This window comes from Pristis pectinata, chromosome 1 (genome assembly GCF_009764475.1).
Source record: "Pristis pectinata isolate sPriPec2 chromosome 1, sPriPec2.1.pri, whole genome shotgun sequence".
Lineage (NCBI taxonomy): Eukaryota > Metazoa > Chordata > Chondrichthyes > Rhinopristiformes > Pristidae > Pristis > Pristis pectinata.
Genome location: NC_067405.1, coordinates 44827468 through 44852796, shown reverse-complemented (window position 1 = coordinate 44852796; position 25329 = coordinate 44827468). Strand labels below are relative to the sequence as shown.

The following is a 25329-nucleotide window of genomic DNA, read 5'->3' as shown; positions in this document are numbered from 1 at the left end:
AGATAAAGTGCATCGCCTCTCAGTAGCAATAAAGTGATTGCTTTGCTACTGTACAAAGGATTCAAAGGGTTCCATGAATTCAGATTTTTGCTGTCCTGCTGTTCATAAATCTTCGGAGCATTACCAGTAGGTGAAAAGCTCCATCACCTATCAAACCGTTGCTTCACCGAACGTCTCCGACTGAGAACTGCAATAAAACATTGAAGAATTGATCGTGAAAATTTGCATGTCAGCTGCAGAAACAGTGCCTAGCCTCAAATGAAATATTTAATTACAGTCAACTGCTTAGGCCTTTTCTGTATTTTGAATAAGTCTTCTCTTGGCCAAGCCAATTAAGCACTAAAATTGAGGCTCTACAAATTGATATGCATATTTATTCATGTGTTAGGTTCATAAAAATATTTGTACTGTAGACATATTCAACATCCCTCGATGCCAATGTAGCTTGTTAGTGTGTGCTTTGTTTACAGAGACAGGAAATGTGTAAAAGACATCCATTTAAGAGTCTACAAGCCAAAGCATGCTTTTGCAAACGAGTTTCACCAAAATTATATATTACTTGCAAAAATAACATATTTTAACAGAACTGGATCTTGAGAGAAGATATAGTATAGCACACACATTGACAAAGGAAAGCACCGATCTCTTTCACATTTATTGGATTATACAATGTTACATTAAACTATTAAACCAACACAGATATCACAGCAAATCATTCAAAATCTTGAAGCAATTTTAGACATGATTCAGTTCGCCTTGAAATACAACCGTTTATTAATTATGTAGAACAATTAGGATGTGGGAGCAAAAAAGGCAATAATTATATTGTAATCTTGAGAGAATAGAATATGATTACAGATATTGCGGTATTAAGTACAAATACGTAATTCTCGAGTTGGTTTCAAGAAGCCTGTCTCTGAATATACTGCCAACTAAAAAACAGAAATATGTCGGCACCTGTTTCAGATGAAATTTACACCACGAACGTTCAGTTGTCGATTTGGTTCAGTTCCTTTAATATTTAAAATGAACAGAGACATTTTTATCTAAAGATCTTGTAAACAGGCAGAATTAATCTGTTCTGAAAACCACTCGGGGCTGACGTGACAATCTTACTTAATTCTTCCGACGTGTGTATGATTGTGTCCAGATGCCACACGAATCCCACAGCACTACTACCTGTTTTCACCAGTTTTTTTAAAAGCTGAGAACTATCTGAAGTGCGACCAAACGTGTACATTTGAGAATGCACTGAACTCCGTTGTCGCTCGCATAAACAATTTGCCTTTCCCCCGCGTTAAAACGGAACAATTAATGTCTAATCACAATCGTTTTAAAAGGCAGTTAATCAAACCGCTGCTTAAACACCCAATGTTCAATATAGGATCGTTCGCAATATTTGCATTTTCACATGTATAAACAAAACACGATCTTACTTATGCATATAGGATCGTTCAGCACTTAAGCTTAGCTTATTTGAAAACATCTAGACGCAGTGTATTAGTCTGATTGACTAACTGCACACGCGGTACTAAATTAATAATTTAATTACACGCACAATTAAAGTGACAAATCTCGTTTCTACAAATTTCTGCTTTTACGACTAATTACCCTGAACCGTGCCCCACACCAAAAAAGATTAAATATGAAAACAGCAATCTTATAAGAATGATGCAGTTTTTATTTTAACAATCATTCCCCCCACAATCAATAAAAATCACACCCCATTTTTATTCTTACAATGATTCAACTTTGAACAAGAATTTTAACAACATTGGTGAATATCGATCTGCAAACGATCTGCCACACGCAATTTTGGTGATGGGGCAAAATGGCCAAATAATTCAACATAAAACGTTATTTTCCTGCTCGAAAGAGTTACACTTCCACATTTCACTGTGAAATTGTGATATCCACTAACGACGAGAACGTTCTTTGCGCTCTATTACTAGAAGCTTTACAAAGTAACACAGCTTTCATCTGCAACATACCCCTCCCCTCACCCCAACTGACGACTTAATTTGTTTAAATTCTGTTTTGCTGAAAATAGATTGTCACAAAAATCTAAAAAAAAATCGCTGTTTGGTTTAGAGTTTAAACACGTACTATACCATTCATTATGGATTGTGTACATGTTTACCGTATATTTATGTTTCAATAATTTTCCATAAGTTTATAATAGGCAAATACCTGCAGTCGCCATGGGCCAGTGGCTAGGTTTACAATCTATTGCAGAAAAATAACGAGAGGCTCTTGTGCCGGCTGACTGACCCGTACCGAAACAATTGGTTGAGGAACAAAACACCATCCCTGGTCACATCACTGGAACGAAATGTCGTCTAGACTCTTACTAATTTAGATAGAAAGCAAACGGAGATTTAAAAATACAAACGTACTAAAACTTGGCTAATAAAGCCATCTTGGCTAAGCCATAAGGAATTCCCGAAATAGATATTGCATTTAAAATAAAAACTCTTAACTATCGAAAACAATCTGTGGGATTGGCGGTTCCTAAACATACAAAATGTACTTTCACATTCTGAGGGAGTTCACCGGTATACTAAATTTAACGATAACGGTAAATATATAAATATAAACAATCCAACTACCACGAGTAACAGGCGACGCCCAAATTTAGCGGAGTTGGGAGGAACACAATAATGATTCATTAGAAAAAGTAGTTTTACCGTCTAATCTCTTACATCTCTGTCGTCATTCCACTGTGCTTCCATAACTATTTACATTACAGCTCATCTTTAATCAATATTTTAAGATACAAATCTGAAATCTCTAGATCGAATGTGTGAACCGAAGTTCCACCCGCCCTCTTTATGGTGACAATCTAACATCTTAATGAGACATTCGCTTAACGAGAACAGTCAAGAAACCCTGTGGTTATCGTGTGAATTAAAGTTATAGGAAAATAGTGAGTAGTGGAGATAATGAGGGATTAAAGACTAAACTACTTTTCCGACATTACCAGTGCATCACAAGTATTCCCTGGAAGCAAGTACCTTCATGAAAAATGGACGATCTGGTGACAATTATATTTCCCTCTGAGCACATTACAGAGCTACAAACTTTTCAAACAGGCCAGTCCCTGGCATCTTTAAACGTTTAAGCATTATACCTTCATGTTTCAACAATAGCAATCACTTGAAACATTTGAGGTGTATCAAAGTACAATTATTCCTTCTGACACTGTACAATTCTTGTTTTAATTGGTAATGACCCGATCCACTGTCAAATAGTCGAATCCTGATTAACCAAATAGTTAATAATTTGTTGGACACTCCGTAAACACCAGCCAGGGTGACGTTTTATTAAAAAAATTTCTATTCCTATCGTGTTGAATCCAACAAAGTCGCATTTCAATGGCTTAAAATCAAAATGAACTCAGTTCTTTATTTCAGCGCATACAGAAGTTCCACTTTCTCTTTGAAATAATTTTCCAATTCAAACATCAATAAGCAGTTATGCAACACTGCTTGTTTAAACTGCTTCTTTTTATCGGATTATTCCTATAGGCAGATAATTTAGATAACATCTTCCTCAACTTGGACACAAATCTATTGGAAGCTGGGTGAAACGTTTCAGTTATCTTGACTAGATGCAGATTTGGGGCCAACGACGCTTAAAACAGCACTTACTGGATCCTTATATTGAAAATATTTATTGTTACGGAGCAGTAAACTTTGCATGTCAAAAACCATGTTAAAATATCAAATTCCAAGCTCGATAAATTTCCAATATAGTCAAATTCGACCTGGTTTCGATGATCATCGGCGGTGTTAACAACAGCGCGGCCTTCAAACCCTCTCCACAGAAAGTCCTTTAAATGCTTTGCCTGCATCGAATCCGTTTTTCCTGTTTACCCTTGATCTTCCTCCGGCAATTTGGTTAGAATTTCTGCTCCTTCTGAGGTTATTACTACAGTGTGCTCGAACTGTGCTGACCTAAAAAAATAACAACATTTACGTAAATGCATACATTATTTTGGAAATAATGCATCAAATACATTTTAGCAGATGATTATTGGTAGCAAATACTGGTAAGCATAAAACATAACTCCTGAAATAAAATTTAAAAAAATTATCTGCACCTAAGATTATCGGTAGAAACAGCAGTCCACCCATCCTGCAGGATTCTAAATTCTGGGGATCCCTCCATCAAAATTGGTTCTGGAATTCAAATGATACATACAAGGAGAGTTACACATTTATCACAGGAAGCGAGCTCCAGATGCCAGAAGTACTTTCCTTTCATAATTTATACATAGTTAAGCGGGGAAGTCAGAACCTTAAAAGATAAAATTACCGGTAAATTTGAGATAACTAAGACAGCAGGAAAATAGGACTGGAAGACATATGAAAAACAAGTAGAAAGTAGAACAAAAGAAGTTGCATGCAAAAACTTCTTTATTCAAGGCTTGATGTGTGCTTGGTATAATCCATCAATCAAAGTTCAAGGAACAGAAATATTTTCAAGACATTACATGACATTTTTCACCATCATTAAATATTTCATTTATAGATCCAGAGTTAATTTTAAAACTTTGCACTAATGCTGCTGGAACACAAATCAAAGTGATATAACCTTCTCAGCCGCCATCATGTCAGAATTAAGACTAATTTTAAGGTGTGTAAATCACATTATGATTGTTACTGGTGGTGCACTGAAGTGTAATGGTTTCAGCTTAGCCAAACTATCTATATGTTTCAGTAACTGAGCAGCAAGAAACTACAGATGCTGGAAACCTGATATAAAAACAGAAAGCTGGAAATACTCAGCAGGTCAGGCAGCATCCATTAAGAGAGAAACAAAATTTCTGATGAAAATTCACTGACCTGAAACATTAACTCTGTTTCTCTATCTACAGATACTGCCTGACCTCCTAATTACTTCCAGCATTTTCTTTTAAAATACAATTGGAAGTTTGGATAGGAAAGAAAGGTACTAGCAACAAAGAACAGGCCATTCAGTCCCTTCAAGCCTCACTATCCTTCAATTAATCAATGGCTGATCTTGATATATACCCCAGTTCCCATAACCCTTGCCCCTTTAAAAACATCTTATAACCTTAACTTTGAAATTTAAAATTAATCTATCCTCAATGATGTTTTAGAGAAATATTCAGATTTCCTCTGTCATTTATTCTCTACTATTATATTTATTCTAATGATTTGGGTCTAATTTCAAGGTTGTGTGCTGGCTTCCACCACTAGAAGAGATATTTTCACTCTATCTTCTTTATCAACTCCTTTATCTTAAGCAGCTCAATTAGCACCCATTAACCTTTCTCTCAAGAAATTCGATTTAATCGATAAGTGATTCCTTCCTCATTCTTCAGGTTTTGAGTTCTAACAAAAATGTTTACTACCTTGTTATCTATTCAACACTGTAGTATTTCAACAAATTGGCCTGAGAAACCAAGTAAAGCAAAAGTTAAACCACACACTCAAGTCAATAGGACAGGATAACCAGAACCATTAACTGAAAAGTATTCAATACAACAAAAATACATGGACAGGATAAAACAAAACCAAACCAAAGCAAACCACCTCACAAGATTTAGTAGCAAAACTTAATAATAAATGGAAAATTAAATCAATCTTTAATAAGAATATAAGAAATAGAAGCAGAAGTGGTCATTTGCCCCCTCGTGCCTATTTTGCCATTCAGTAAGATCATGGATGATCTTTTACCTCAATGCCACTTTCCTGCACTAATCCCATATCCAATGATTTATTTAATACCTAAAAAAAATCTTTTTCTTGAATATACTCAGTGACTGAACTGCTCTAACCTTCTTGGGTTGAGAAGTGCAATGATTCACTACACTCTGACTGAAGAAACTTCTTTTCAACTCTGTCCTGAATGATTGACCCCTTATTTTAAGACTGTGATTCCTCGTTCTAGACAGACCAGCCAGGAGAAACATCAACTCAATGTCTAACCTGTCAAAATCCATAAGAATTTTCTATGCTTCGATGAGATCAACTCTCAGTCTTCTATACTCCGGAGTATAAGCTCAGTCTGTTTTAATCTCTCCTTATATGACAAATCCACCATCCCACGAATCAAATTCATGAACCTTTGCTGCACTCCTTCTATCAAAATTATATCCTTCCTCAGGTAAGCAGGCCAGACTCTTACACAATATTCAATATTCCAGATGCGGTCTCACTGGGGACTTTCATAAATGAAGCAAGATGTCTCTACTCTTCCACACAAATCCTCTTGCAATAAAGGCCAATATATTATTTGCCTTCCTAATTGCTTGCTGTATCTGCATATTAACTTTCAGCGATTTATGAAAACGGACAGCCTAATTCCTCTGAACACCAAAACCTTTCAATCTCTCACCACTAAAATATACATTTTATTTTTTCCTACCAAAGTGGATGATCTCACATGTTTTTTGACATTATACAGCATCTGCCACGTCCTTGCCCATTCATTTGCCTGTCTATATCCCCCAAAGCTTCTCTGCATCCTCCTCACTTTTCATCATGCTATTGTAATATTAAGGCAGCAAGAAAGCTTATATTATTCAGGGCAAATTCATTTTATGTGGAGCTTAGTTACCATGTCAATTATTCCTTCAGAAAATGCATATTTTAAATTTGGCTTTTCAAACAAATGACCACTGGAAGTGCATTTTAAGCATTGAAAATCCATCAGTTGTGATGACATTACTTACCAATAGTAAATGTCATTCCCTCTTCCATCAGCAGATCATTTGTATTAGCTATTATAATAAGAAACAAGTTTTGAGTTACATTGATTACCCGAGATAAATATCTAACAATCAGACATGTTGAATGTTGACGTTTCTTGAATGTAGTCATCTAACACTTTATTTACATATTCTTGGTAATGAATCAAAACCTTTAAGAAAATCTAAACAATTCAATTTGCTTTAAGATGTGCATAAACCACATAATCTCCCCAAAATTGAAATAACTGAAACACTTAGACCATAACAACACAATGCAAACACTCATTTCTCTTTGTTGTGTAAAACACAGGACAAAGAGCACAGATAATTAATCTCATTATTACTAACTACTTTCTTATTGCAGTTTCTGGAAAGAGAGAGCAAAACTGGATTCAAAGGTAGGAAATCAGAAAACAAGCACTTAATTATTTATGCTTTGATGCTAATGGTCTAGGAAATAAAGGTGAGGGCACAGAAGCATATGTGGTATTATGAAATTGCAACTGTTATGGCATAATGAGGGGCAAAAATGGCAGCTCGATATTCCTGGTTACAAGATTTTCAGACAAGGTACAGAGAGGAGGGAGTGGGGTTCTAGTACTATTGGTAAAGGAAACAATTATAGCTGTAAGGAGAAATTAAATAAGGCCAAGTGGTTTGAATTGAAGAATAAAAAAAGGGAAAATCGCATTGCTAGGAGTGCACTAAATGCCTCAAAGAGTCTGAGAGAGATAGGAGAGCAAATATGGAAGGAAATTTCTAAGAAATGTCAAAGTAGCAAGGCAGTTATAGTAGGAGGGCCTTACCCTAATACAACTGGGTCATCAACCAAGTAAAGGGCATAAAAAGTGGAGAATTCTTGTACTGTATTCATAAGAACATTTTAAAGCAGTATATTGCAATCTGAGCAAAAGGATATGACTGTCTGAGGGAATGAACCTGAGCAAGTGGAAAGGATGGCAGTGGGAGAACCTTTTAATCTAATCATAATTTGATTAGGTTTAGAAAAGTTGTAGAAAAGGACAAAGATAGATCAAGAGGAAAAGTTCTAAATCAAGGTATGGCCAATTTTGCCAAACTGAGTTAAGATTTAGCAGAAGTGGACTGGAAACATTACTTGGTGGTAAATCCATATCAGAGCAGTGCAAATATGTTTCCAATAAGAAAAAAGAAAAAAAGAGAAACTCCAGATCTGGACCCCATGTATGACAAGGAATATACAAGGAAGGATAAGGCAGAAATCAGAAGCTTACAACAAAAGCTGAGAGCTCAATACTGCAAAAAAATGCAAAAAGAAAACACAGGATTGAAACTTCAATGGAAATTGGGAAGGCAAACAAGGTATATGAAAATTGTTGACTGGTAAAATACGAATATGTCTTATAAACATGTGAAGGGAAAGAGAGTGATGAAGGAACAAGTAAGTCCAATTAAAGGCTAAAACTGCATATGTGAAGAAGGACATGTATGTATTTTGGAACAAATACTTTGCATCTATCTTCATTGAAGTGGAGGATGATACAGACTCTGACATAAGAAATGTGAAAGTATTGAAAATGATAAATATAGAGAAGGCAATTTAAGCAAGTGTGCAAATAGTGCAGATTGTGTGCATAATTTTTCAGTCTTAGAGTCAAAGAGTTATACAGCATGTAAGCAGGCCCATCAGTCCAACTCATCCATGTTGACCAAGTTGTTTACCGGAGCTAGACCCATTTTCCTGGATTTGGCCCACATCCCTCTATTTATCCAAGTACCTGTCTAAATGTCTTTTAAACATTGTAATTATACCAGTCCCTACCACTTCCTCTGGAAGTTCATTCCACATACCCACCACCCTCTGTGTGAAAAAGTTGCCCCTCAGGTCCCCTTTAAATCTTTTCCCTCTCACCTTAAACCTATGCCCTCTAGTTTTAGACTTCCCTACCCTAGTAAAAGGACTGTGACTGTTCACCTTATCTATGCTCTTCTTGATTTTATATACCTCTATAAGGTCACTTCTCAGCCTGCTATGCTCCAGGAGAAAAGCCCCAGCCTATCCAGCTTCTCCTTATAACTCAAGCCCTCCAGTCCCAGTAACATCCTTGAGAATCTTTTCTGCACCCTTTTCTTGACATTTTCCCTATAGCTAAGTGACCAGAACTGCACACAATAGTCCAAGTGTGGTCTCACCAACATCTTGCTCAGTTGTAACATGATGTCCTAACTCTTACACTCCTGTAATCTTCTTTGATTACAGGCATGGTGTCAGGGGATTGGAAGATTATTAATTTGGTTTGTTTAGAAAAGGAGAAAGGGATAAACCAGCTGTAGATCAGGATTGGATGACATCAGTTATGGGGAGAGATTGGATAGGCTGCGCTTGTTCTCCCTGGAGCGAAGGAGGCTGAGGGGTGAGCTGATAAAGGTATGTAAAATTATGAGAGGCACAGATAGGATAGATAGTCAGAATCTTTCTCCCATAGTAGGGGTATCAAAAACAAGAGCACATAGGTTTAAAGTGAGAGAAAGTAGTTTTAAAGGGAACCTGAGGGAAAAGTTTTTTTTAAATACACAGGGAGGAATAGACATCTGGAACTCACTGCCAGATGTGGTGGAATCAGATACAATCAGTATGTTTAGGAGGCATTGAGATAGGCACTTGAATAGAAGAGGCACTGAAGGATATGGTCCTAATGCTTGCAGATGGCATTAGTGTAAATGGGAAAAAAGATTGGTATTGATGTGGTGGGCCAAAGGGCCTGTTTCTGTGCTGTATAACCCCATGACTGAGCTGGGTCAGCCTAACTTCAGTGGTGAGAAAATTACCGAGAAAGATTCTCAGAGACTGCTTAAATCAGCATTTAGAGGGGTACAAATAATCAAGCACAAGCCATACTGGTTTGTTAAGTGTAGATGGTATCGGACTAACTTAATTGAACTTTTGAGTTGGTATGGATAGCACATTTGATGTGGTCTGCATAGACTTTAGTATGGTTCACCACATGCGAGATTGATCAGAAAAGTAAAAGCCCTTGCAGTGCAAAAGAGAGTAGTTGGATTCAAGCTTGACAGTGGGACAAAGCAAAGTGGAATTGTCATTGGATTTTAGTGATTAGGGGCTGCATGCATTGGAGTTCCAGAGGAGTCACCACCAGGGCTCCAATCTTTCGTGATATATATTAATGATTTGGATTTAAATGCAAGGGCCATGATTAAGTTGTTTGCTAATGGTACCAAAATCAGTGGTGTAGTTAGTTGTGAGGAAGAAGGTTCTGTGATGCTGGTTGAGTAGGCATAAAAAAGGCAAATGGAATTCAACCTGGAGAAACATTGAGGTAATGCATTTAGACAGGCCAACAAAGCACAGGAATACACATTAAATGATAGGATATCAAGAAGAGCAGTGTAATAATGGGATCCTGGACTGAATGACTTCAGATTCTTGAAGGTAGCATGAGACGTGGCTAAGGTGGTACAGGTAACATATGAAATATTCAGTTTTATGGGCTGAGTCGAAGAGCAGAGAGATCGTGCTAGAACAGCATAAAAAAACTGGTTAGGCCGCAGTTGGAATACAGTGTATTGACTGGTCATCACAAAACAGGAGAATAGATAAATCTTTTTCCATTGGCAGAGAGTTAGAGGGATAAAGACTTAAGAGAAGATTAAAGGAGGGCTCTGGAAAATTCTGTCACCCAAAGGGTAGTGGAGGTCTGGAACTTACCATCTGTAAGGGTAGGGGAGGCAGAATTGTTCATCATTTGAAACACACTGAAGAGCATTGAAGAGCTGTAACCGAGGGCTACTGACCAAAAACTGGGAAACAGCTGCTTTTCTGAATAACGTGGACATGATAGACCTTTTGTGGTGTAAATCTCTATGATTCAGTGACATTCTTTAACACAGCATGTGGTCATTGTCTGGAATGCATTGTACCAAGGGATAGTAAAAGGAAATTCAATAGCAACTTATGAAAGGGAATTAGTGATATGTGAAATAACTGCAGCATTGTGGAGAAAGAGCAGGGGAGTGGTAATGATTGGATTGTCCTTTCAGTGAGTTAACACAGGCATGGTGGACCGAATGGCCTCCTTCTGTATTATCAAAGGCTATAATTCTATACAAATCAAAGTGAAGTAGATCCCTCAGTGAGCCTCACTTCAAAATTTCCCTTCATTCAATGTTGTGCATTGTAATTGTTACAGTTTACTGGCTCTCAGCAAAGCCAAACCAGCTAAATTTCCAGGCATCATTATACAGGTACATGCAAGAGTTAAATATTGTGCAAGATTGTTGATGGTAGAGCTGGTCACAGCATTTCCTAACAGGTATCAAAATATTTATCTCAATCACTGATAAAAGGAGTCAGATGGGGATGCACCCAGAGTGGATTTCTGATTTATACTGGATTGAATGATCTGATCTGGTTACGTGTAAGAGTTGTTGCATTTGAGATGCTCAGTTACCCTTAGCTAAGCAGGGAATTTTTGACCTATGTTCTGAGGGAAAATCTGCCAGGATTTCTACTGCTGGTAATTACTGAGTGATTCATAGCAGTAATGATTCCATGCAGACTTTACTTGATGGCAAGATAGAGCTAAACTGTGACCCCTTCATTGTTCCACAGCCCTGCCAAAGCGAGAACCCATATGAATAACTGAGTGAGGTAATGGAGCATGCATGGAACTAGATCCCAGCAGTTAACAGCTTTAGGATTGGAGAGGGGAGAAGGCCGGCAAAAAATATTAAAAAAAAGTCAATAATGTTAAAAGCAAAGTCATCCAATTGAATCAAGGGATTAGAAACTATTACAATAAGAAGTTTCTAAATTCCTGTCACCCTGTATGAATGCAAAGAACAGCAACATAAATCAACAGTGGTTCATTTATCACACTTGTTTTCCATCTCTTCTATACGTTCATTTAAAAGAATCCACATGTTGTTGCTGCCTTCCTTTAACATTTAACATCTGATGCTGGCTCTCAGAGACTACTACAGTCTGGTGAGATCTGACTTTTGACAGCATATGTAGTTTTCTGTAACTTATTGCAATAGTTTCTGATCCCTTGATTCAATTGGATGTCTTTGCCTTTAACATCATTTTATTTATATATATATATCTATATATATATATCTATATATATATATATATATATATATATATATATATATATATATATATATATATGTATTTGTGTCAGTTCTCTTTCCTCCTTTTAATATGCAATTGGTTCCCAGCAGGTCAGATTTGAGGAGCCATGGGGACAATCACATGTCAGCCAATGAGAAAATCAATCTTATGTATAAGTAACACAAATGTATATGGCACCAAGTTTTCCATATAACTTGCCAAACCCTAAACTGGGTGTAATATTAGACTGGGCAAAAAGTAGCATGTGAGGAACATCAATAACAGATATTTCTTGTTTACATTAACAATCTGAATTCAGGAGCTCAATAAAATGGTCAACTTCACATAATATCAAATAAGAGAAAAAAAGTTAAAACTGAGCAGACATAAAGAAACATTCAAAGCTAAATAGATAAATTACATTTTTGCACAGGCTATCAGCAAATCAAATGTAATACAGAGAAGTATAAAGTATTACACTGGAAGAAAATAATGAATAACAACTCATCTCTATAAATCAACCACAGCAGCTTCAAGAAAAAAAATGAAATGAATCTACAATTAGGTAGATTTCACAATCAGTATGCCCAGTCATTCCATAGCTGTATTTAACATTGAAAACAGACTGGTGACCTATACTGGCAAATCAGTGGAATATGAAATGGAGAATGTCACACTGAAAATGTAAAATTCTCTGGTCAGAACATAACTCAATTACAATTTTGGTCACGGAGACACAAAGGAAACATTGAAGTCTGGAAGTGGTGCGGAAAAGAGTCATGAGGTTGATCCCCAGTGTCAGAAAATGAGTTATGAGAAAAGAATGGAGAAATGCCTTGAAATGTGATAATTAAAAGGGGAACTTACTAATGTACATAATAGTAAATAGAACAGAAAAGCTAATTATGAAACACTACTTTGTAAAACTATGAAAAGGAGCTCAAACTGGTAAAATGTAAATTTGACACTGGTAGAAAATCTGCACATGAAGATCAAAGAAAACACATTGAACAATTGAGGCAAAAGCTCTAGAATCCAAGCAAAACTTAATGGACAAACGGTTTAGTCAGAATGGAGAAGCTAAGATGGAGTGTATATCTATCTTGTGAGATTTAACAAGAGTATAACAAAATGAGACCTCATTTTATTGTATAAAAATAGGAAAGATACAATATTGTACTAAAACATGCAAGTCTGGGAATTACTGTAAGTAATTACCATATGAACACTCAACAAATGCATTTTACCATGGCTAACAAAACATGTATTCACAGTCAGACACAGTGGATCAGGACAACATGATATACGAGTGCCAATTTGCAATTTAGTAGTTTTATATTACAAAATTGGCACCAGAGCAAACTTGGCACTTCATGTAATAAAATCAACATAAACATTTTCAGATCAGAACAGACATTACCATTAACTTCTACAGTAATCAGAGAATAGAAATGTCTGATCTGTTTGCATGTCCAAGTTCTTTAAATCATTTGAAATGATTTCAACAACTTGAGGTAACAAAGCAGGAAAGAAGTTTTGATAACTGAATCATTAAAATTGTCTGATTAACATTTACTGCTGATCACATATTGGGGATATTTAGCAAATGGTGCAATTTATGTCAAAGGAGCCACGGTGAAGTTATAACTGGCCTTGCTGAGGCTGAATCTATTCTACTGTTCAAGGTCAGTCACCATATTATAGGAAGAGTAAGCAGCCACCACAATATAGTAAGACCAACTCTAGTTGGTCCATAGGGGATCATAAGAGTGATCCTTGATCTCAAAGTGCACAAATGTAAAAAAAAAATTCAATTTTGAATTTTACCATTTAAAGAGTAAGAGGACAGTATAAGTTCAAAGATTCTCAAAGGAACACAGAATTCGAATTGAAGAAAATTCCTCTGTGGTCCACAAAGTTAAAGAACATTTATGTTTCAGAAGGTCACAGAAAAATAACAAAATTTAAGGAATTGATTATTGATGGATTGATGATAAAGAAAACAGTAGACAAATTATTACAGTAAAATGGATAAAAAGCATTTAGACTAGTAAATCACAAAGAGAATTGGAGCAGGCTAGACAAGATTCAGATAGTCTTCCGCTCAAAATATAACCATGCAACTATATAATCTCTGGATTAATTAATATAGACCAACATTGGATTAAAATACATATTGCTAAAGGTAAAACAAAATAGGGCTTTAACTCACATCACTGGGTCATACAATAAACAGGAAATACAAAACCTGACTCCATTTAATTAAAAGGAAGCAAAAACAGAGAATTCTGAAGGAGATACATTGGTACCTAAAAAGAGGAAAGAAATACTAATATTCTGTTTTGAATCCAGTGTTAAAAACTGCTTTGCACTTCTTTTTTTCTCATTCATGAAATTAGAATGGCTGTAACAGTATTCAAAGTTTTAAATAAACATGGGTTGACTTAATTAGTGTAGGACTTCTAGTTTTCTACATCTTTACACTATTATTCACTGCTGTGTAAGCCACTAGAGAATACAATCTCCTATCTCCAGGGCACATATTTAATATAGCTTCAGTGCAAAATAATGGGAAGTTTGAACAAAATGCCAAGTGCTTATAAATCACATACTTCCTGGAGAAAGTAGTCAACATGTTTCCATCAGGAGGTGACAAAAGCATTTGTGAGGATCCAGAGGTAGGGGATACTAAATAAATGTACACTGTTTTAAATACATTAATTTAATCTTCTAGTACTTCCAACAGTTTTCCATTACAAGAACACAACAGTAACTCCTTGTCCCTCACCCTACCATTTCAGTTTGTCAAACGTGCTCCTGTTTCATTCCTGAGATTAAGATTCATGATTTGAGCTTTGATACACTGTCTTTATGAGTGCCTGAGAGTTTAGCACTCTTGAATGTTATTCTTTTGTCCTTCAGCAGCACTTGCAATGGTAGTCAAAATGTTTTTCTTTGATACTCTTCTGTGTCTGTACACACACTGTAGGAAGCTTAGTGCCCTTTCATGCTGTTATTTCACCTTGGTTGGTGCCTGCATGTGTGCTAAGTTTGCCAAACAGAAAAACCTGCCCTCAAAAGAATGTGCACGCAAATTTGAAATGCAAATCTACAGAAAATAAGTGATGAGGAAAGGAGAAAAGAGGGAAATGAAATTCAAAAGGGAAAAGAACATATAAGGAGAAAGAAGAATGAACAAGCAAGAATAAGATGTATATATGCCTGTAGTTGTATATCAGGCATAGATGATGCATGGACATATAGAGAATGTGACATATATTGAGCAGAGACATACGTAAGGAATGACAGACATCCAGAAAGAGATAAGCAGAAAGTTCAAAGCCCAGAGAAGCGACACAAAATTATTTTGGCAGTGGCAGTAAGCATCAGAGGCAAAGAGAAAGAGTTAAAGGCATTAATCAGGATACAATCATAAGCACAAAAGGTTATAGAATGAAAAATAATAAGGCATTAAAGCAGAAAAAGATAAAAACAATATAGCTTTACATTTGCTTTTGCCAAGATGAAGTTACTGCTGGTAAGAAATTTTATTGCTCATGTCTAATTGCCTTTGAAAAGGTGATGGTAAGCCACCTCTTTCAAACACTGCAGTGCTTTGGTGAAGATACTGCTGGGGTGGGAGTTCCAGGATTTAGACCTAGAAATGGTAATATATTTCCAGGTCAGGATGGTGTGTGATGTGGAAGGGGGTATGCACCCTAAGCCATTGTCACTCTTGGTAGCAGAGGTCATGGATTTGGAAGATGCTGTTGGAATAGCCAAACTGAGTGAGTGCAGCGGATGGGACAAAATGCAGCCACTGTGTGCTGGTAGTGGATAGAATGATTTAATGTTTAGGTGTGATACCAGTCAAGCAGGTTGCTTTGGTCCAGGGTGTGTTAAGTTTCTTGCTCAATTTTTTGGAGCTTCACTCATCCAGACAAATGAACAGTATTTCACCACACTCCCAACATGCAACAGACATATGGTGGTAAGGGTTTGGTGTTGTCAGAAAGTGAGTCACAGTAGGGTAGCCAATCTCTCACTTGCACTTGTAGCCAAATGAGACTGGTCCAGTTCAGTTTCTGGTGTATGGTGGCATTCCACAATATTGATAGTAGGGATTTGGTGATGGCAAAGTCATTAAGTTGTAACAAGCCTACCATGTTGAAGATAATTATTTCCTGGCACTTTTGTAGCATAAATTTTGCTTGCCACTTTTCAGCCCATGTCTGAATGTTGTCCAGTTCTTCCTTCATGCAGGTGTGGGTGCTTCAGTTGCTGAGTTGCAATTTAAATTGAATATTATTGCAATAATGAGCAAATATCACCACTTCTGACCTTAACATAGAAAGAAGTCTCTTGAAGAAGTAGCTGAAAATGGTTGACCATTTTGATCTGGGATGATTAACAACCACAGCCATCTATCTTTTTGTGTGGTAAGCCGCCATCTGTTAGAACGTTTCCTCTTCGATGCTCATTCAGTTTAATGTTACCAGAACTCCTTAATGCCATACTCAGTCAAACACTGCCTTAATGTCAAAGGCAGGCAGTCTCACCTCATCTTTGGAAGTCAGCTCTTTGCTCTACATTTGGACCAAGGTTATGACAAGGTCTGGAGCAGTCCTGACAAAATCTAAACTTGGTATTGGTAAGCAGATTATTGGTGAGCAAGTGATGCTTTATAGCAATATCAATGACACCTTCCATCACTTTGCTTATTATTGAGAGTAGACTGATTGGATAGCAATTAACAGAATTGGGCTTGTCCCACATTTTGTGAACAAGAAAAAACTGGGCAATTTTCCACACTGTTAGCCCCTATCAGAAGGGCTTGATAGCAATAATTTATGATCTAATTGTGAAAATAAGTTCAGAGACACTTGATAAAATTAAGAATGAATGGGAAAGAGAACTCCAGATACTTTTACCCACAGAGACATGGAAGAAAATTCTTCAATTAGTTAATAGTCTTCAATGTATGCCAGACACTCTTTCATACAGTTTAAGGTGGTTCACAGGACCCATATGTCTAAGGATAAGCTAGCCCGTTTTTATCACCATATAAATCCTATATGTGACAGATGTAAGTCAAAGATGGCTTCCCTGACACATATGTTTTGGTCCTGCCCTCTTTTGGAAAAATATTGGAAAGACATTTTTAACATTATTTCAACTGTATTGAATATTGATTTACAACCTCACCCTATCACTGCAATTTTTGGGCTACCAAGGATGGAATCTGGCCACTTATCTGCTTCTGCTTGCCGTATGATTGCCTTTGTCACATTACTGGCCAAGCAATCCATTTTGTTTAAATGGAAGGATCAAATACCTCCTACTACTTTTCAATGGTTTTCTCAAACTATATCACGTTTAAACTTAGAAAAAATTAGGAGTGGCACTGTTGATTCTTTGCTTAAATTTGAGGAAGTTTGGAGTCCATTTATTCAATATTTTCATATGATATAGATCCCCTTTCAATAACCTTTGAACTTAGAGGAGTGGAGTTGACGACATAATAATGCTCTTTGTCCATCAAGAAATATCAGTCCAGTTTTTTTTTTTGAAATTTTTTTAGTTTGCTTCAATTTATTACTTATAATTTTTTTTTGATTTGGGGGTTCTTTTTTTAATTATACAATAAATCTTTTCCTTTCCCTTTTGAATTTTTTTTGTATTATATTTGCTTACTAAGAGACCATGGAGTCTAGAATATATTTTTTATTCTTTATGATTATATATGTCATGATTGTCCTCCCGATCTCTTTGTATCTCATGTATAATCATTGATTTTATATATATAAATCTGTATTCATTTGAAAATTAATAAAAAGATTGAAAAATAATTTTCCACACTTGAGTGGATGCCAGTGTTTTAATTATACAAGAACAGCTTGCCCAGATGCACAGCTAGTTCTGGAGTGCATGTCTTCAGTAATATAGCTGGAATGTCCATAACCTTGACCAGTGCTTGCAGCCATTTCTTGATATCACATGAGTGAATCAGATTGGCTGAAGATTAGCTTGAGAAGGAAGCTAAGATGCATCATCCATTGCACACTTCTTGCTGAAGACAAGGTTGTGAATGTTTCAGCCTTGTCATTAGCACTCACCTGCTGGGTTCCACCATTGTTGAGGATGGAGATTTTCATGGACAGAGCCTCATCCTCCTTTTAGCTACTTAATTGTCTATCACCATTCACAACTAGATGCAGCAGAACTGCATAGCTTTGATCTAATCCATTGGGCGTGTTATTGCTTAGCTTTGTTTATTGCATGCTTATTTTTTAAGTGAGCATGCATTTAGTCCTGTGTTGCAGCTTCATCATGTTTAGGTATGGTTGATGCTGCTCCCAGCATTCCCCTCTGCACTCCTCAATAAACCAGGGTTCATCTCCTTCGAGTGAGGGAACCATCTGGACATTAGGTTGCAAATTGTGCTGGTGATTAATAATAAAAAGAAACATTTTGTTTAAAGAACTCTTACAAATAGTTAAGTAAAAGTTATTAGAATTAAGCAATCAAAGTGAAAAACTTACCATGATGCCAAATTTCAGGATGTCCATGAAAATATGAGCCTATCCCATGGCCAATGAAATAAGGACAAACTTGCAACCCACTGGAATGTGCTATCTCACTGCAAATAATAACAAAAGAAAGAAATCAATTTTTATAGATTAGCATAGAAATCTGGAAGAGAATACAAGAAAACAATTTTTGTGAATTATTTTTTCCAGGTTCTCTCTTTTTGCTGCATCTCAAGGGCAAATAAAATCAACTCTGTCACTGTAACTTGTACTTGATTTGTTCTTCCTTTTGGTAGGGGAGGGACATCAAATAATTCCAGTTTCATTTTGGTGAAGCAGATCTTTCAATTCACCAACAATTGAATGCCAACAAGTACCTGGTATACTTACTTACTGCAAAATCCAGAAGCATCGTTATTGACAAAAGTAGATCAAACTCCATGGTAATTGATGATGTTCCAGTTTACAACAGCTATTAATAGTTGAATATCTGAGATAAATAAAGGAGCATTTACAGACCTTCTCTTACCTCTGTCTCAGGGAAATCAATCCATGGAAAATACTAGCCTAACATATGACTCTATTTGGTTCATGAATGTACTATCATAGGATTTATGAGAACAAGTTGGCGTTCCACCTTTCGAGTGGAAATCTGGTTTGCTATGACCTTTTGAAAATCTGCTGCATTATAGAGCTTTCAACACCATTCATGACTGCTTAAACGAAAAAGCAGTCCACGTTTGCATGCAACAAATCTCAATAACTGATAAGTGGCAAAAAACACTTATGTCCCTCTTCCCTGGAAGCCACAGATGAGGTCAAGAAGGACTTTAATCCAACCTTGAAAAACTCCTGGCTGATCCTCCTGAGTGATTCCATGCCAGGGTCAGAAAGGTCACAAATCTCTGGAAAGGTGAAACTAGCAAGAAGTAGGGAAAGTTAATTCCAATGGAGTCCTCTTTCTGACAGAATAACTCAATAGATGTTGTTTCTTGATCTTACATAAACCTTTTATTCCGTCAATCAAGAGGGACTGGTTAAATCTGGCTGCCCTCAGAAATTTGTTGATTCTACATCTGCTGTAATGTGGCATGCAAGCTGTGATCTTAACCAATGGCTCCACAACAGATTCACACTCATTGCAGACTGGTGTCAATCCAGGCTGCATCACTACCCCAATATTTCTCACAATTTTTTTTTAATCGCAATGCTGCAACTTATCTCCAACAAGCTTCCTGCCAGATAGAGTGAATCTACAGGAAAAATGGGAAACTGTTCAATGGATCCCCCCTTTGCTCCAAAACCAAGGCCATTTCTATCTCAGTCATCGTGCTGCAGTACACAGACAATGCTTGTGTTTGTTTGTGGGCTGAGCTCCAAGTCATCATCGACTCATTCACTGATGTATAAAGGGGAATACACCTCACACTAAATATGCACAAAACAAGTGTCTACTACCAAGCCACAGCCCCCGGCGCTCCCCCCCCCCCCCAACGGTAAAGGTCCATGACAAAACATTGGAAACCACCTCTCAAGAAAGCCAGACATTGATAATGGAATTCACCATTGCTTTTGATGTTCCAGCTAAGCTTTTAGTTGCCCTGGGGAAAAAGAGTGTTTGAAGATCATGACGTCATACCTGACAGAAAGCTCTAATCCCCTATTTTGGTCTCTCACACTGTTTTAATGAAGCCTAATGTAAACCCGAGGAGCAATGTCTCACCTTCCATTAAGGCACATTACAGCCCCTGGGGCTTAACATTGAATTTGACAATTTCAGATAACCAGCCTTAACAGTTCATGTCAGAACGGGCCATTTCTGGTTTAAGAGCAGTGAATGCTCGTGATGCTCAGCAGGTTAGACAGCAGCTTTATGGGGGAGGCCAGGGTTAGCATTTTGGGTCAGTTACTTTTCATGGTGGGCAGGAGGAATTGTTCATTGGCCTGTGGCATTACTTTTGATTCTCACTTCACAGGTATTGCCTGGCTTACTGAGTGTTTCCAGTATTTTCGGGTTTTGTTTTAGATTTCGAGCATGTGCAGTTTTTTTTATATTTTCAACCCCAGTCCAGAAAAACATAAAAGAAGTAATCCCTGTTCTCTTCTATGCTTCCAAGATCTGGATTACCTACAGCAGGCACCTTGAAGCACTGAAGATGTAGCACCAATGCTGAGTCTGCAAAATTCTCCAAATCCACTGGGACAGCAAGCAATCCATTCTAAAATGCAGGACAATGGTCCGGCATTGTTGCCAGGTCAAAATCCTGGAACTCCCTACCTTAAGAGCACAGTAGGAGTAAATGTGGCAATAGTTCAAGAAAATGGCTCTGCACTGCTCCTGGAGGGAAAGTAGCAATGGGTTTAAATGCTGGCCTTGCCAACAATGCCCACATCCAGAAAATGAATAAAAAATGTGAAACATGTGTTATTTAAATTGCTCTTCCCAGAACATTCTTTTTCAAGATATTGCTTGGAATTGATGGAATCTCTGTAATTCAAAATAAGTAACATCTGTATGTTTACATGCGCATTATAAAGCACTATAAAGGAACACATTGGCCTAGAGATTCAATCACACAATGCTTTTTTTTAAAAAAGCTTCATGCAATTGAAAATTGACTTTACCCAGTCTCTAATCCTCAGTGAAGTTCCTCCTCCAGCCTCTGACCCCAGACCTGATCCTCATCCTTCTGCCACCAGTCCTCCCTCGCCCAATAATGATTTCTGTCCTGGGGTGACTCCATTTCCATTACAGAAAAGTGCAACAGGCTTTCTGTATCAATAAAGGTGTTGAGTGTCAAGCACTACTGAAACTTGCAATGGATTATTCAAAATATACATCTAAAGGCAAACAACTGCGGGCACAAGAATTTTTGTATGTTAGTATAATGCATGATCTTTCTGTGGATCTTGTAACTAATTATGTCCATTTAAATTAATGGCTGTAAAATAACATATCTCTGAATTATTTCCAATATCTGTTGCAGGAGTGAAGAATCCCCATGATGGAGCCAAACATCAGAAAATCCCTCTATTTTTAAATTTTTACACTTTTTACGTCTTCTCAAAGTCCCACCCTTCAGCGAGAAAATCAATTAATTAAATAATTTAAACATATTTTCAAAAGTAGTTTTGTCCTCAATATTTATTTACAAAAATACTGAACAAACAATTCTGATCAACATTAATGCACATATTTGAAAACTGATTCAGTTAAAGGAGAGAATGGCATGGGTGTTGAAGATGTTTTGGTAACGATAGGGACAGTAACAGAATAAGTTCAACAAACAGGAAAGGTAGTGGAATTTTCATGAACTGGAAGGGAGAGGATTAAGGAGGCAGAATACAGCATTCTAAAAGGAGTAAGCTTTGAGAAAGCATGGGCTTCATATATGCAGTAGTATCCCCAGGAAATCACTGTAAACAAGGAGCTACGGTGTGGTTAGGCTGCTGAATAAGTGTTTAGATAATCTCAATTCTAGGCATCAGGAAATGCATTAGCATTTTACACTTGCAGCAAGAAATAAGGGTGGAAAAGGCAAAGGCAGGCGATGAAGGTGGTTGTTAGCTAAGCAGAAAAATAGCTGTAGATTGTCCTGATCCTTCAGGATGAACTTGGGGTGCATGTGGCTATTGAGAGGAAAGCATGGTAATCTTGAGCTGATCAAAACACACTTGGGTGGACAGCAAATTGTAAGGCAGGCCAACTTCCACAATAGTGCTTGGTTATCTCATGTAACAATAGTGCGCTGATACACTTCACAGACTTTCAATTTACCTAATTATTATGTTTGCTAAGACAAGAAAACAGCTGACTGGTAGTATTTTAGAAGTGAACATTAATAACCATCAAGTGATGCAGGTAGCAGACAGCAGGTACAAGTTACTTACGTTGACTGAAACACAAGTGATTTATTTTTGTAACTTATCATGCCTGCAGGTACATTTTGTGGATCAGAAATTATACTGAAGGATGCAAACATATAAATGCTTAAAGTGAAATAAAAACATGAACCGCAGGTCACACACCATCTGGAGAAAACTGAGTTACACCAGAACTGGACTGGGATTGAAAATATGAAAAAAAAACGCAGATACTGGAAATCAAAATCAAAACCCGAAAGTACTGGAAATGCTCAGCAAGCCAGGCAACACCTGTGAAGAGACAATCAAAGGTAATTCCGCAAGCCAATGAACTACTCTCCCCTGCCCACCATGAAAAGTAACTGACCCATAATGCAAACCCTGGCCTCCCCCCGAAAGCTGCAGTCTAGCCCGCTGACCATCACCAGCATTCACTGCTCTTAAACCAGAAATGGCCTGTTCTGACATAAACTGGCAAGGCTGGTTATCTGAAATTGTCAAATTCAGTGTTGAGCTCCAGGGGCTGTAATGTGCCTTAGTGGAAGACGAGACATTGCTCCTCAGGTTTACGCTTCGTTACAACATCGTGAGAGACCAAAGCCAGAAAGATCGGAGTGTGATTCTGATAGAAAATTAATCCAAAAGGCAACTGGAAGCTCAGCATAACTCTTATGGACCAAATGCAGGTTCAAGAGCAGATGATGCAAGGGCAGGGAATGTTGGGGGAGCTCAGCAGTTTGGGCAAAATCTGTGGGAGGGGGCAAGGTTGGCAGCTTGGGTTGCTGACCTCTGCCCTGGCATGTTACCTCAATTTCTTTCTCCACAGATTGTGTCTGGCTGCTGAGTATTTCCAGCATTTTGCTTTGTTTCAAATTTCCACAATCTTCATTTTTTTGCTTTTCAATCCTGGTCAGTTCTGATGTAACTCAGTTTTTCTCACTCCACACAAACTGCCTAACCTGCTGGGTTTCTCAGTATTCTCCTTTCTATATCTTACAGCTCTTTTCTCTCTCTCTCTCTGTCAAATTTCTAGCATCTGTAGTTTTCTTGCTTCTCAAATTCATAATGTGATTGTCTGAAATTCACTGTGCTACTACTTTTGCAAGAAGTTTAATATGAATGTGTTAACACTTCCACTAAAACAAGAGAAACAGGTATTTCAAATAAGCACAACAGAAATTATTGGAAATTATGAATCTGTTGCTGTGAATTAAGTTCACAAAAAGAAATTTGTGACTCAATTTTAAGTATTATCACAATATCCTGGATAACAAACATAATGAGTATCAAATAATTTCACATTGACGGCACCACATTTCAGTCCATTTCATCTCCTTCCCAATCAACACACACGCACACTTTTAGTTAGGATCGGTGACTGGTGGTTGACAAGGAATACCTAAGGCAATTTCTGTTTCCTAATTCAGGTAGGTCTGATGTTGAATTCCTGCTGCATCTTGCTGAAATTGGCTACGTCAGCAGAGTTGGAAGAAATGGCTGTAATATCAAAACGTAAACACCAAACAAGCAGGAAAGGATGAAAGGTAAATAAAATTAAATCTTAATTTTAAGTCTTCAAGGACTTCAGGATATCCCAAATCACCCTAATAACAATGAAGATCTTTTGAGTAATCTCACTATTTATATAGAAGGAAATACAAGAACTAATTTACACAAGGCCAAAAGTAGAAATGAAATAAGCTTATCATCTGTTTTAGACATTGTTGAGTGATAAGTATAAGCCAGAATATTGACAGAGCTTCTAAGTTCCTTCTTCAAATGGAACTATGGGACCTTTTACGTTTGCCTTGATTTAACACATCATTTGAAAGATGGCACCCCCAAAAGGCACCTCCCATTAGTACTGGGCTGGAATGCCGGTCTAGATTAGGTACTCAAACCTCAGAGATGGTGCTACTACTGAGCCAAAGCTGACAAAAATGAGCCAGTAAGTGTACAGGTTTTTACTTCTATAATATTTGTCAATTCCTATTCTGAAGTTTCCAGCGGAGGAGTAATTGACAAGAAATGTTGACTCTGCTGCTTTCTCCATTGATGCTGTCCTCCCTGCTGAGTATTTCCGGCATTTTCTGCTTTTGTTTCCCATTTCCAGCATCTAATGACTAATTGAAGCAAAAAAAAGTAAAGGTTTTTGCAACATTTTCACTCTTTTGACAAGCAACACATTCACAATACAAAAACAATAAATTATTATAACATTAATATATGTGAAAGATTTTGGACATAGGGAGATCACATGTAATGGAGATCCAATAGGAAAGTGGAGCTAAGACTGACAATCTGACCTAAAGGGCAATCAGGCAGGGGCAATAAATGCTGGTCCTCCCTGCGATGCTCAGATCCTGAAAAATGGATAAACTTTTCAAAAACGGGACATGATAACAAATGGCAGTGCACATTTGGGTGGGGGGGGGGGGGGTGGTCACAGAGCCTGCAGTTACTCCTATTTATTAAGATCTTCAGTTCAACTTAAATTAATTTAGTTTCCAAACTGATTAAAGCCTAGTTGAAGCATATTGTTTGAACAAATATCATTCCCTAAAACTATTACCATTAATTAGGATTGGGTTCAATATGTTCAAACAAACAGTTCAAACAAAGCAAGTTTTCATGATCACTAAATTCATACAGTCTTTCGCCTAAGAAAATCATTGTGTCAATGCTGATTACAATTGGGATCTAATCAAACTCAATTTTCCTGCACTTTCTCTGCATGTTGCAATACTTCTTTAAGTTTATACTTAATTTCTTAACATAATAATGCTTTGTGTAGATTACCGTTAATCTATGTTATCAACTATTGCAAACATCAGGCTCTTCCCTCTGACTCAGAATGTATTAATTAACTATTAATTCCCAATAATTAATTAAAATAAATTGTAAAAATATATATCCTATTGTGACCTCAAGTTATCCCAAAATGCTTTAGAACAATTAATTACTTTTGAAGTGTAGCAAGTGCTGTAACGTTGGAAATGCAGCAGCTGATTCATGCAAAACATGCTCTCACGTGTGATATTGATCAGATAACCTGATTTTTGATGTTGATTAAAGGATAAATAGTGGCTAAAATACCAAGG

At 37.1% G+C, this 25329-nt stretch overlaps 1 protein-coding gene across 2 annotated transcripts in view; it reads right to left on the bottom strand.

Annotated features, from left to right (window-relative positions):
* Window positions 1-150: 150 nt before the first annotated feature.
* metap1d (methionyl aminopeptidase type 1D (mitochondrial)) overlaps window positions 151-25329 on the bottom strand; it is a 112212-nt gene continuing 87033 nt past the window's right edge. Inside the window, exons 7-11 of one of the 2 annotated variants that reach the window (XR_007957484.1) lie at window positions 18377-18474; window positions 6704-6751; window positions 4103-4181; window positions 2191-3956; window positions 151-187 (exon numbers count right to left, since the gene is read on the bottom strand). Coding sequence is in view for 1 of the 2 variants with exons in the window: in XM_052029753.1 (XP_051885713.1) it covers window positions 3872-3956; window positions 4103-4181; window positions 6704-6751; window positions 18377-18474 (310 nt within the window). In the remaining variant the exon portion in view is untranslated. Of the gene's footprint in view, window positions 188-636; window positions 3957-4102; window positions 4182-6703; window positions 6752-18376; window positions 18475-25329 lie in introns of those variants that run through there. The other variant, XM_052029753.1, reaches the window with a different exon arrangement.